The following is a 14,539-nucleotide window of genomic DNA, read 5'->3' as shown; positions in this document are numbered from 1 at the left end:
CTTGGCCCCTGACTTAGCTCCTGAACAACCCTGCAAAGCTGAGATGTGAGCACCACTTTATAGAACACCTGAGGCCCCTCCATGCCCACTGAAGCCAGGCACCCTCTCCAGCAGCTCCCAGTGGATGGGTCCTTCCCGCTCTTCAGCTTCCCAGCCTGGCCACACTCTGTCCTGCTCACATGTGCCCTTCCCACAGCCTCCTCAGGGGCGTCCCCATACCCCCTGCACAGAACCCTCCAGTGGCAGGGCAGGCTCTAGGCCCATAACAGGACAGTGACACTCATCACAGTGTGGCCCAACTTCCTTTTTGTGGCCCAGCTCTGGCCATTCTGTCACTTGCTGGTCTCCAAACCAGCCTTCATCATTATGAACTTGTACAAGCTTGAAGAAGCTGCCTTTCTGCCTCTTCCCCATCTGCTTGCACCATGAACTCCTATCCATCCTTCAAGGCCCGTCTCTACAAGGCCCTCACTCACAGTCCTGACAGAGTTCAGCTTGTATATTTTTGTGGGTTCAGGTCAGCATGGCTGTTTCTGCTTTTGGCATTAATCTTACTGTATCACACGTTTTGGCCTGGGAGTCTACTTATTCCACTCAAATATGGAGTGCAGGTCCCATGGTACTTAACTTTCTGTGTTCTCAGAGCCTTACCACAGGCCGGGTGCACACCAGAGCTCTGCACATGTTTGATGAATGAATGAGCAAACCAGTGAATGAATGCATTCGTGCTTGCTTACTGAATGGGAGAATCAACAGCTACAGTGCAGACATGGTTGCCAGGATGTGGCTGCCACCACTGCTTGCTGCTGCCCCAGGCCCTCCTGCCTGGGTCCCGTTAGGGCCTGAACGGCCCCCTCCCCTTGGGGAAAAAGGCCCCTTTGTCAAGTTGCACTGTACATTCAAGCAAATTGAAATAGCTTGAATTCAAATGACCTATTCAAACCAGTTGTTTATTACTCCCCCCTAAAGCAGGGGATGATTTCCCGGCCTTGACTCTGCTCAGTCAGGTGAAACTGAAAAAAAAAAAAAAATAGCCCTGCGTTTGCATTTTAGGGAAATGATGGATACTTCAGCAAGGTTATTTCCCCAGAGTTATATCTCTCCTTTAGTTTGACTACATTTCCATGAGGGATGGGGACGAGGTGGAGCCCAAGGAGAGGCAGAGGAGCTGGGGTCTTTGGAAACTTCCAGGGAGCCTTGGGAGCTAGTAGGCAAGGGCGGGGTGGTCCCTAGGGGACCCCTCAAAGGAGACTTCGGTTATCCTTACCGTTGAAGTTTTTCTGCCGAGGAGGCTAAGTGGCCTTGAATTTCCGGGGAGCATTTCCACCGCAGCCTCCGGGGGGCGGGGAGCTCGCTGACGGAGTCTGCTCGGATCAGCTTCCTGCTGCTCTGCGTCCTGTGGGCACAGAGGCAACCTCCTGAGGCTCTGCGGCCAGAGAGCTGTGGAAGGCATCTCTTCTTTGCTCTGTGCAATCATCTTAGCTGTCAGTGTTTGCGGCCATGGAGTTTCAGGGGGTACGAGCTGCCCCTGAACCACCGTGCAGATGAATAAACTGAGGCTCAGAGAGGCCACCAAAATCATTAAGTGGCAGGGCCAGGGTTCCATCCAGTTCCGCCTGACTCCAAAACCCATTATTTCTTTTCATTGTTTTCCTATTAGACCATGTTACACCCTTACAGAAGACTTGGAGAGAAATTTAAGAGCAAGCTGTGTTGTTCTCTTCTACAAGGTTTGTGCCTACTAGGCTTGGTTTAGGTTTCAGTAACCCTGAGTTTCATGGAAGAAATTGAAGACTTGGATGCAGGGAGACGATTCTAGGAGAGAATGGGTAAAATTGGGAATGGAGGAAGGAATACCATGTGTTTAAGGCACAGAGGAACCCTGCTGGGGAGCTAAGGAGGGACCCAGCCTTGGGATTTGGAAGCAGTGAGACTCAGAGAACTCCCCCTGTGCTGGGGCAGCCATGGGCCTGGCCCTGACTCAGGATAAGCAATAGGTATCGATGTAGGCTTCCCCTCTCTCAAGGCAGAGGTTCCTGAGAATTCCTTGCCATGCTTCTCCCTGACTGCCGTAAATCTGCTGCCTCCTATCCATGGCCCGTGAAGCACATGATGTTGCATACAAAGCTGGGTTTCAAATTCATCGTGTGTGTGTGTGTGTGTGTGTGTGTGTGTGTATAGTACACATTTTTTTCAAATTCATCTTTTGTTAAGACGCTTTCCAGACTGACACAGCCCCCAGCGGCCACCCACATTTTTTGGGGCCCAGCATGGCAGCCCTGGGATCCAGACTCACATGTGCTTGAGCAGATGCTCAGTGCACTGCACCAGGACGATGCCATCGAATGGGGAGTGTTCGCACACCACACCGCAGGTGCCGTCTCGGCCCACCACAAACTGCAACAGGAAAGAGGGAGTGGGCGATCATGGGAGAGTCAGCATTGCAAGGCAGCCCCTTGGCCCCAGGTTAGGCCCCTGGCTTCTCAGGGCACCTCTTCTCCAGGGACACCAGAGCACATTATTTCCTGAAGAGAACACTGCATGTGATTGCAGTGGCCTGAGAATATGAGAATCCAAGACTACTCTGCACTCACGACCTCTTTCCCGTAAAAGCTGTGGGCAGTGAAGGTGGAGCCCCAAGTTTCCGGACTGAGCAGTCCAGGGATTTCTGAGGAGTTCATCCTCAGGACGAGTCTGCCCAGCTGCCCTTGGGGCCTGGGTGAGGCCCTTCAGCCCTGTTTCCTGTCATAGCTCACATCGGGGTCTCCTCCCAGTCTCTTGCCTTGTGTGCCAGAGGCTGGATCTTTACTCCCATTCTACAAAGAAACTCACTTCCCACAGAGCTTCTCCCCAAACTCACCCTTTGCAGGCCCTCCCCTCCCGCCCCCAGTGTCCCCTGCCTTGCTGTCCTGAGACCAGTTTTCCATCATCTTGAATTCAGGTCCATGAAGCCCTGCTGGCTTCTCTGGTTCGCCTGATAATCTGCCCTGCTGATGAAAAGAACCTGGAGGTCAGCATAGACTAACCCATGAGAGGTGGTGGAGAGGGCTGCACCCACCCCCCACATTAGTACTTATCTGTGCCTGTCACTAAAAGGAAGGAAGGAAGGAAGGAAGGAAGGAAGGAAGGAAGGAAGGAAGGAAGGAAGGAAGGAAAGCGGTGTCTTTTAAAAACTGCTACCAAGGCTGAGTTCCAGATTCTGTGCATGTATTATATCGGTTCACCCCCACAGCTGCTCCATGAAAGATGATAAGCCATTAGCACCACTGTAGAGGCTAAAACAGCTGGCCCAGCAGCTGGAGAGCGCATCAGAAATAACAGAATCAATATGCAAACCAATAAAAAGGAAAACCTGCAGAATGTAGGGACAGAGAGAAAGGAAAACGAGGTGTTGTCTAGATATGCTTATCAATGTGAGCTTTGCTAACCCAAAGTAGAGAGATGTTTTGTTTGTGCCTGCTGTTTTATACTACATGGCATATCATATAAAAGTGTAGTGACTTTAAAATAAACAAGACTAGGTTCAGGATTGGCATGTTGGGGGAATAAAAGGAGGATGGCAGAATGGGAATGAATGGTTTGACCTTGACTTCATCCCGTCTGCATGGGTATTTTTCTCTAGGTCAAAGTAAATTTCCTGCTTCTAGGCTGATGTCATGTAAATGAACATATATGAATTATTTTATCTCATCTTACAGACTTTCTTCCATGGAGATGCTGGGCTGTTCTACTTCTCAGGGATTGAGGGAGGTATGTTGAAATCGCCAGGCCACGGGGGTGGACATCCAAAAAGCTGACAGCTCTGGGCATCAGAAATTATTATTTCAGCATGCATTAAGGATTTGTTCAGTGGGGCTGTTATACTCTCCTACTCCTGGCACACCTCCACCTCACAGGTGTGATGGGTGATGGGAAATGGGCCCCAGGTCTGGCCCAGACCTTCCTGGCACAGGCTGCAGGAAGGTTAGGGAGTTTGAGTTGGGTTCGGCCACTGGCTCCTGAGAAGAGTTCTGGCTGGTCCAGAGATTGACATCAACAGCACATCTCAGACCCCTCCAGCTCTCCTGACCCCTCAGACCCAGCCTCTTAGGCAGCAGAAACCAGTGAGTGCGCCTGCCAGACACAAGCACGTGCGGGCCTGGGCACCAGGCTGTGCCCGCTTGCCTACTCACTCTCTCGCTGGGGGCATGGCTGTGCTCTTGCAGGGCCACCTGGACAGCTTACCTGCAGGGACTTGTCGTACCAGCGATTGGCCCCGTTCTTGCTGTAGCCTCCGCCATGAAGGAGCTGGAGTGCCCTGTGGGTGTCGCTGAGCTCCACGCCTCCTGGCGCGTCCAGGCATACAACGCAGATGCAGCGCTCAATCATGTCCAGCGAGTCCCGGTTGGTGGAGTCTGCAGGGGAGGCAGGCACGGCCCTAGCACCTGTCCCGCTCCAGGCCAGTCTTCTCTCCTCAGAGCCCCACACAGGGCAGGGCAGCCCTGTCTTCTGGGATCACAACAAGACCCAGGTCTTGAGCCAGCCCTGACCCCCCACCTTGCCCCACTGTGGGTGGGCAGTGAAGTCAGCCAGAGTGTCCTGAGCCTCTGTCCTACCCCAGGATCCCAGCTCATTCGCACGGTCCCTGCAGGAGCCCTGCTCTCCAGCTGTGACCAGCTCTCCTCCAGATGTGTGGGCTATTGGTCATGCATGCCAAGATGAAGCGGGATGCTTAGACCCTCAGGTCAGCCCACATCAGTGGAAGGGCCCTTAATCCCCCACCCAACAGCACCCTCCACTGGGGCTCCTGTGAGCCACATCTGTGTGTAGGCATGCTTGTTTGTGCTGAACTATGACTTTCAGACATCTAAACTGCAATTTCAAAATTGTTGTTGCAATTTCAAAATTAGGCAATTTCACATTAAAACCTGAAGGAAGTGTATTGCTCACCTCCCTGCCCCCAAGCTGTTGGTTCAGAGGCAGAGCTGCAGGCAGAAGGGCCAGGCTGCCTTGAACCCACATCTGGATGAGCTTGTAGGGGCAGTTTTGGACTCATGGATCCAAAGGAGCTCCAAGCCTGGCCCACAGCTGGCTTTTGTGTTAGCCTCTACCAATTCCCAGGCTCCTCTAGACATTCTTCTACAGTAAGCAGGTCTCAAAAGGGAATCCCCCTCCCTGGTGGCACTGGAAGAGTACAGACAAGGACGGCTCTTCAGGAGCGGGAGTCAGGCACAGAGCACGTGATTTCACCAAGGACACATGCGTTCCTCCCAGAGAGCACCAGAAGCTGCCCTCCCTGGCAGCTTCCTCCACAGGGCACAGGGAGGTTCACCAAGCCCACCCGGCAGGACCTGTTGGGGGCCAGGCCTGCTCCCGCTGCGTGTTCCCATTTCTTCCAAACAGGAGTCTCTTGTGCTGACGATGTTCTCTCCACTGCTCAGTACTGGGTGTGGGGGTACACAGCCTGCCTCTTGGTTTAAAGTTCACCAAAAGTTAAAAAGTCCACCCAAAGTTTAACATTTTGGTTTAAAATTCCAAGGAGTCACTTCAAGACCCAATGGTGAGGGCTGCATATCACCAGGAGAGCCTGACCTTGGGGGCTGGTTGCTGGGACAGGATGAGGCACCCAGGGCAGAGGTGACAGTGCTCTGTGTGTGGGAAGATGGGTGCATGGCATTTGCAGGGAAAGGTTCATTACATGGTAGAGACTCCTAGTTGCACACCACATGTCCTTTCTTTCCTTGCTTGTAGAACCCCTGGTTTTTAGCTTGGTACATGGATAACAAACTAGAGCCGTACTTCCCAGCCTCCCTTACAGCTAGGGGTAACCAGGTGTCTAAATTCTATGAGCAAGATCTCAAAAAACTACACCACAGCTTCCGGGGAACCTCCTCAAAGATAACTAGCATGTGCTCTTTGTCCTGCTTCCCACCTTCCTCCATCCTGCTGCCTGGATCACAGATATGATGGTGGGAGCTCTCGCCTGCGTTTTGCCTTCCTTGGGCATGTGGACAGCTCCCCTTCCCAGGGTGGTTAGTAAATCTTTAAGACCATCCCCTAGGTCTTCTCAATACCTGCTGTGTACACAGATGCTAACTGCACTGGTCTTCGCTCTGCCCAGGTGAATTCTCCAAGTTCACAAGGAGTGTCCACAGATGCCCTTGCCTGAAAGGAGTCTCCAGTCCCCATGCATCCCCTTTTTCTCACTTTTTGCAAATCCTAGGGAAGGAGATGTCTCCCACAGCAGACCTTCTACTCTGGGAAGCCAGCCTAACCTTGGGACATCCTCTCTTCCCTCCTGTTGAGGATGAGGCTTTGGGAGCCCTGTGCTTTCAGAACCCCTCCTGGTCCCTATGGGGGCAGGATGCCTCCTCACTCTCTGCATGGCCTCTTGGGCTTCCCTGCCTCAGTCTGATCAGCATCAAGGATCCGGCCATGCCCTGAGGATCTAAGCATAAATGAGAGCCAGCCCAGGCCCTGGGGAAACTCCCCTTCCTGTAAGCTCCTTAAGGAGGTGCAGTCACCACATTACCCTCTTAGAACTTGAAACAGCTTCTACCGCCCACAAGGGAGAATCCAAATTTCTAAACATGGCAACGTGGGCTCCATGGCCACCTCCTTCCCACCCTAGATCCCTGCGTGGATCTCACAGACAACCTCCTGCCCCTCCCTGATCCTGTGGACATCCCATCTCCTCATCATCATGCAGGCTGTGCCCAGGACAAGGCCCTTCTCCTCCTCTGTCTATGACAGCCCTCCCTGAGCTCGCTCATCCTCTGGCAGTACCAGCCCTGCCCTGGAGGACTCCTAACACCCAGAGCACATGGCCTCCACAGCTTGCTCAGTGCAGATGTGGAACTGCACTCTTGTCAGGCCAGCCTCGCACAGCACCTGAGCCCAGAGGTGCCCCCCAATCCCTGACCACCATCCCCTGCTGCACAGCACATGACCCCACTGCCATTCCTAGACCACCGTGCTTTGGACAGTCAGCACTTGCAGCCCCTGGACCCCTGGTCTGGTCCCCTCCCCCATATCAGCACTCACTGAGGGTGGGTCCTGGGCCTCCTGAACAAGGCAAGCACAGTCCATGCTGGGTAATGGACTTTAGTGTGCTTCCCTTGGCCTGGGCAAGGTCGGGCTGGGATCTGTGGACCCAGTTCAGACAGGGGGCCTGGAGGTGTCCAGCTGGCTAATGGGAAAGGGAAAGGCCATGTCCTTATGAAGGGCAAAACCCAACTACTTTTGAGGCTTTGAGCTTCATGAGTTGATGGGGGAGTGGGGGTAGGGTGAGGCTGGGACAAGGTAGGGCTTCTTCCCCCCTGCAAGGCTCCCTGCTCTGCCCTTCTCCCCTCCTTAGGCATCCCTGCAGATGGCCATAGTGCTTGCCCTGCACTATGTGCTGTGCTAGCGGTCCCTGCAGGCTCAGGCTAGCCAGTGCCTTCAGAGCCCTGGGGAGGCCTTGGCCAGGTCTGGGTCAGGTTCAGATCAGCAAAGAAGAAGGGAGAGGCATGCCAGGAGGTGTATAGTAGTGCAGGGTGGTGGGTGGAGGGTGGGACAGTGGTTTGGATGGCCGGAGAGCAGATCCCCAGGCTTGTAAGCAGAGCTTGTGAGTGATCGGCTTGACCTCCAGCTTATGGGTGAGGGCATGCAGGATTTAGGTGGGGCTGGAAGAACATAATGATGTGATGCTATTAGCTAACCTTTGTTGAGCACCTACCATGTGCCAAATATCAATCTAAACATGCATATTGATGCATATAAGATAGGTATCATTGTCATGCCTCATTTACAGGTCAGGACCAGAGAAACCAAATATCTTGACCTTAGGCCATTTACAAGGTTTCTCTTGTAAACACGGATGATAATAATCATCCACTAAGTCGAGGGAGCTGGGTTTGATCTCAGGCATCCAACCCCAGTGCTCAGGTTCATCAACAAGGGCTATGAATGCCCAGCTCAGTCATGTGACTTCAGCCAGCAACAACAGGGAGTGCTGAAGGATCATGGAAGAGCTCAGTGTGGTCAGAGCAGAGTCTAGGATACCTGGCAGCTTGGGAAAGGCATGGGCCTGAAGGCCAGCCAAGCCGGGGCCATAGGCAGCTTGAATGCTGTACACCTCATTCCTGTTGGCCATACCTCAGGGTGAACTCTGAGAGCCCTGGCTTAGTAGCTGCCTTCACTAAGGGCTCCTTAAAAACAGCCCCAAAGCCAGTGTGGAGTGGGCAGACTGCAGCTCCTGAGGCAGCCCACAGCATGCCTGCTCAGTCAGGAGGCTGAGAGCAGGCCTTGATGCAGGCTCGAGGCAGGAGAGTGGAGGCCTGGCACACTCCTTTTTAACTGGGCAATGCAAGGCTGGCAGTAGGAAAGAATGGCTCCCTGGGCATCACTGCCCTCGTCACCTCCAGGCAGGGGAGGCAGATTGTGAGGAGGCACTGAGGCCTTGCCATCATGTGCAGGCTCTGCAGGGCCCAGGAGCCCAGCGCTGCCCAACAGGAACCAGGTCCTGGCTCATTAGACAGGGTAAAATGGGAGCAGGACAACAGAGCGGGGAGCCAGGTGGCCTTGCAAATGAACTCCCTGCATATAAGTAGCTGATCAGTCAAATGCTGACAAGTTTATCGTGTAAGGCAGAAAATGAGCACTACACCCAAGCTCATCCACCATGACTGTGGCCCAAATGTAATGGAAACACGGGACAGCGGGCTGAAGGCGCACGGCAGGAGCCGTTTGTCTTGTGGCATCCTCATCGAGCACATCGAGGCTCCTTTAAAGTGGCGAATCAATCTTCCTCAAGGAGCCCGGCGTAATAGTGAGAGGTGGGGATTGAGTAATAGGAGGAGCCTGCTCTGACACCCATGCCCAAGGAGGGAGCTGACAGCTTTGGTAGTGTGGAAATTCCAGAGGCCAGGAGGCCTCGGGGAGCCCTGAGGCTGGCATTAGAGGTTGGAAGCTTACAGGCTGAGACTCTGGTGAGCACAGACAAAATAGCACCTGGTACCTCTCTCTGTGCAGGGCTGCAAGACTCAGGAGATGTTCTTTAATGTGCACTACTGTGCACAAGTACCCCCGGACATATACCACCCTCTTTGGGACACTTGGCCTTTGCTTGCTCTGATCTATTCCCTGAGAAGTTAGCACAAGTCAGATTTCTATGCCATGCCCATCCCCCTTCTCACAGTCCAGGAGATGGATGAACTGGGCTCTTTCTCAGGGGCTTAGACCTTCTTAACCTTTCCCAATCCTATCTCAGCATCTTTCCTCGCCTGATGAAGGAGTACTTTTTTCTTTTGGGAGGTAAATCTGCCATCGCACATCTCATATTCTTCCCGACTCTCTGGCCTAGGGGGTGATCTTTATGCTGTCAGTCCTCAGAGACTATGAGAATTCAAACAAAAGTATTTCTCACTCTTGCAAAACAGAACTGCTTTGACTTGAGTTACATCAGGCACCTTTAAAGAGCTCTGGATAGAGGGTCTTCCGATTCCAGGAACATATACTTTTCCCCATTCCTCCCGCTAAAAACTTGGACATTTTATTCAAAACAAAAGTAAGAAGACTCTGAAAGATGGCGAGAGGAAGGCAGACCAGCCAGGGACCTCAGGACCCAAGGAACATCATAGCAGCAGATTCTCTGGGTATTACGGACTGAATTGTGTCCCCTGAAAAGTCATACGTTGAAGCTTCAGCTCTCAGTGTGACTCTATTTGGAGGGAGGGCCTTTACAGAGATAAAGTTAAATAAGGTCTTAATCCAATAGAACTGGTGTCCTCATAAGAAGAGGAAGAGATACCAAGCATGTGTGCACAGAGAGAAGGCCATGTGAGGACACAGTGAGAAGGTGGCTTGTAGTTGCCTACCCTGTGACACCTTCATCTTGGACTTCCAGCCTCCAAAACTGTGAGAAATAAATGTCTGTTGTTTAAGCCACCACTCTGTGGTATTGTTATGCCAGCTCTACAGACTAATACACTGTGGGGTTGGTTTGGTTTGTTTTTTACCTGAAATATCCAATTTGCAGTTGAAGAACCCAGCAACGTAAAAACACAAGTGGGTATAGTTAAAAACAAACAAACAAGCAAACAAAACAATCAACAAAAGCCTGCTCTCTCTAGTCGAAGGATCAGAATAGCAAGACATAAAACTTTTAGGTAATAAGCGTTCTACTTCAGCCAAACACCACAGAGAAAAACCGTGTCATCCCTCCCTCCCCCAGCACCCTCGCCAGCAAAGGCCAAGTGGAGAGCCCAGATGTCTACCATCACCAGTCAGTAATGAGGCATCTCAGCTTCTGGGGTATCAGAGAAGGCACGGTCTCAGATGGAAGCTGGGAATTCTATCTCCATTGAGCAATAACCAGCCCTCCGTCCTTTTCCCCACACAGCATTAATAGAGACCGTGTAGGGAGCTTGAACTTCCACCCCCCAACCCTGCAGTAATAAGGAGTCCCCTCCCCCAGGGTGTCAACAGAGACCCAGTGAAGTGCCTGTGCTTCCACCTCCACCTCGTTATAACCTCCCCCATTCTCTTGCTGGACCAGTGTCAGAGGAAGCCAGTTAAAACAAGCTTAAATAAGATCCCAAGTCTTATAACACAATATGTCCAAGTTTCAACAGAAAATCACTCATTCTACCAAGAACTAGGAAAATCTCAGTTTGAACACGGGAGGCGGAGGCTGCATTGAGCCGACATCACACCACTGTACTCCATCCTGGGCAACAGAGTGAGACTCCGTCTCAAATAAATAAATAAATAAAATTAAAATAAAATAAATAAAAAGCAGTAATCATAAAAAAGCCTCAACAAGCAATTTTAACATATTTGAAACAAATGAAAAAGAAAAGAAGTCTCCACAAAGAAACAAATTCTCAGCAAGAAAATAAAATATATAAGAAGAACCAAATAGAAATGTTAGGACTGAATAATAGAATAACCAATATAGAAAGCGCAGTGGATGGACTCAACAGCAGAACCTAGGGAGGAGAGAAAAGAATCAGTGAACTTGAAGACAGAATAACACTGATTAGACTGGGGGAAAAGGAACAGAGTCTAAGGCACCTTTGAGACAAAAGGTGATGTTTATGTCACCAAATTCCCAGGAGAGGAGAAAGAGGGCAGAGCAGAAACAACTCAGAGAAATAATGGCTAACACATCCCCAAATTTGGCAAAGGACACACATCTAAAGATTCAGGAAGATAAGTTAACCCCAAACATGATAAATTCAAAGAAGTATACACCAAAACATATCATAGTCAAACTTTTGAAAACTAAAGTCAAAGGGAAAATCTTGAAAGCAGCAAGAGAGAAATGATATACATATATACACATGTATCTATACATAGACACACACACCCATATATATGCGTGTGTGTGTGTGTGTGTGTGTATATATACTATATATATATTCTATAGGAGAAAAGCAACTAGGACAACAGCAGATTTTTTTTTCTTATCAGAAACCATGAAGACCAGAAGGAATTGCCATAATATTTTGTAAGTGCTGAAAAAAAAATAACTATCAATCCAGAATTCTATATCAAGGAAAAATATCCTTCAGAAATGAAGAAGGGGAAATCAAAACATTTTCATATGAGGAAAACTAAGAGAATTTATGCCAAGCAGACATATCCTGAAAGAATGGCTAAATAAAGTGTTTTTTTGTTTGTTTGTTTTTGGTTTTGGTGTTTTGAAATGGAGTCTCGCTCTGTCACCCAAGCTGGAGAGTGCAGTGGCCCAATCTCGGCTCACTGCAACTTCCGCCTCCCAGGTTCAAGCAATTCTCTGCCTCAGCCTCCTGAGTGGCTGGGATTACAGGCACCTGCCACCACGCCAGGCTAATTTTTGTATTATTAGTAGAGACAGGGTTTGTCTCTGCTTGGCCAGGCTGGTCTTGAACTCCTGACCTCATGATCCACCCTCCTCAGCCTCCCAAAGTGCTGGGATTACAGGCGTGAGCCACCGCAGCTGGTCCCTAAGAAAGTTTTTTTTTTAAAAGAAAAGAAATGGTAAAAAGAGAAACATTGGAACATCAAGAAGAAAGAAAGAACAATAGAAAGGGTAAATATCTGAGTAAATAAATTCATTTTCATTCTCCTTTCAAGTCTTCTAAACTATGTTTCAATGTTGAAGCAAAAATCATAAAATTGCCTGATGTGGTTCTAAATGTATATAGAGATAATATTTAAGACAAGTGTATTATAAACAAAGGAGAATAAAAGGTGGTAAGCTTTCTACACTTCACTAGAACTGGTAACATTTCAACACTAATAAACTGTGATAAGTTATGTATATACAAGGTAATACCTACAGAAACTGTTAGAAAAAGCTATACAAACAGACAATTTTAAAAAAGTTACAGGTATATCAAAATTGAATTCTAAAAAATGTTCGGGTAACCCACATGAAGGCAAGAGAAAGAGAACAATAATTGAAAAACAGAAAATAAAAACTAAAATATCAGAGTTAAGCCCTAACACATCGATAATTATGTAAAGTGTAAATGTTCTAAATACACCAATTAGAAGACAGAGATTGATGGAATATACGACAAAACATTACCCAGCTATATGCTGTCTACAAGAAGTGCACATCAAATATAATGATATAGTTTGGTTATAAGTAAAAGGAAGGAAAAATATATAGCATGCAAACATTAATCAAAAGAAAGCAGAAATGGCTATCTTAATGTCAGGTAAAGTACACTTTAGAGCAAAGAAAATTTACCAGAGACATAGAAGGGCATTATATAAAAGTGAAGGATAAATCCTCCAAGAAGACATGGCAACCCTAAATGTATCTATACCAAGCATACTATAAAATACGTTAAACAAACTCTGACAGAACTGAAAGGAGAAATAGCCAAATCCACAATTGTACTTGGAGACTGTAACACCGCTCTCAACAGTTGTTAGAACGACTAGACAGAAATTCAGCAAGGACGTAGAAGAAATCAACAATATCATCAATCATTCTCTTCAAATACCCATGGAACATATGCCAAGATAGACTATACCCAGGGCCATAAAACAACACTCAACAAATTGAAAAGAATTAAAGTCATTCAAAATATGTTATCTGACCACAGTGGAATCAAAGTAGAAATCAGTAACAGAAAAATAACATAAAAAGTTCCAAACATTTGGAAACTAAACAACATACTTCTAAACAATTAATGGGTCAAAGAGGGAGTCTGTATTAGTCTGTTTTCACACTGCTATAAAGAACTGCCTAAGACTGGGTAATTTATGAATAAAAAGGTTTGATTTACTCACAGTTTCACGTGGCTGGGGAGGCATCAGGAAATTTACAATCATGGCAGAATGCGAAGGGGAAGCAAGGACCTTCTTCCCATGGCAGCAGGAGAGACAGAGAACAAGGGGGGAACTGCCAAGCACTTTTAAACCATCAGATCTCCTGGGAACTCACTGACTGTCATGAGAACAGCATGGGGGAAACCGCTCCCATGATCCAATCACCTCTCACCGGGTCCCTCCCTTGACATGTGGGGATTACAATTCGAGATGAGATTTGGGTGGAGACTTAGAGACAAACCATATCAGAGTTTTAAGGGAAATTTTAAAAATACACTGAAATGAATGAAAACTAAAATACACCATATGAAAATTTGTGAGACACAGCTAAAGTATTGATGAGAGGGAAATTTATAGCATTAAATGCTTACATTAGAAAAGTCTCAAATAAATAATTTCTTACCTGAAGAACCTAGAAAAAGAAGAGCAGAAAAAAACCCAAAGCAAGCAAGATGAAGGAAATAATAAAGAGCAGAAATCAATACAGTTGAAAACAGGAAAAAAAATCAACAAAAAGAAAGGTAGTTATTTTAAAAGATCAATCAAATTTACAGAGAGACTGACAAAAAAAAAGAGAGGGAGAAAGACACAACCACCAATATCAGGAATGAAACAGGATATCACTACAGACCCTGCAGACATCAAAAGTATAATAAGAGGATACTACGAACAATTCTATACACATAAATCTGACAACTTACATGAAATGGACCAACCCCTTGAAAAGTATAAACTACCACAATGCATTGAATATTATGATTATTTGAATAGCCCTATAATTATTAACCCGTTTATGCTGGAGGTTGCAAATTTTTTTTGTGAAAAATCAGACCTTGGTGATGACCTTAAGCAGTAGGACATAAATAACTCCCACAAGCTTAGCGTTCTAATAATGGAACACTAGGCATAAATGAGTTAAGGGTATTGAATTAGCAACATTAAAACTCCCCGAAAAGAAATCTTCAGGCCCAAATAATTTCACTGAAAAATTCTACCAAACATTTGAGGAAGAATTGATACCACATTTATACAATCTCTTTCAGAAAATATAAGAGGAGGGAACATTTCCCAATTTATTTTACGAAACTGGTATCCTGATACCAAAAGAAGATAAATACAGTACAACAAACAAAAAACCAAACCAACTATAGACCAGTGGCCCTCACAAAAATAGATGGAAAAAATACTGAACTACATATTAGCAGGTAGAATTAAGCAATATATGAAAAGAATTATACACCATGACCAACTG

At 47.7% G+C, this 14,539-nt stretch overlaps 1 protein-coding gene across 2 annotated transcripts in view; it reads right to left on the bottom strand.

Moving 5' to 3' along the window:
- The window catches only part of CHAT (choline O-acetyltransferase), a 53,483-nt gene that overhangs the window by 17,014 nt on the left and 21,930 nt on the right, over window positions 1-14,539 (bottom strand). For both annotated transcript variants that reach the window (XM_016918274.4, XM_063781773.1), the window contains 3 exons: window positions 4,225-4,394; window positions 2,297-2,397; window positions 1,268-1,396 (listed from right to left, as the gene is read on the bottom strand). In XM_016918274.4, coding sequence (XP_016773763.1) covers window positions 1,268-1,396; window positions 2,297-2,397; window positions 4,225-4,394 — 400 coding nt within the window. The remainder of the gene's footprint in view (window positions 1-1,267; window positions 1,397-2,296; window positions 2,398-4,224; window positions 4,395-14,539) is intronic.

Source organism: Pan troglodytes, chromosome 8, assembly GCF_028858775.2.
Source record: "Pan troglodytes isolate AG18354 chromosome 8, NHGRI_mPanTro3-v2.0_pri, whole genome shotgun sequence".
Taxonomy (NCBI): domain Eukaryota; kingdom Metazoa; phylum Chordata; class Mammalia; order Primates; family Hominidae; genus Pan; species Pan troglodytes.
This window is presented reverse-complemented; position numbering and strand designations above follow the sequence as displayed.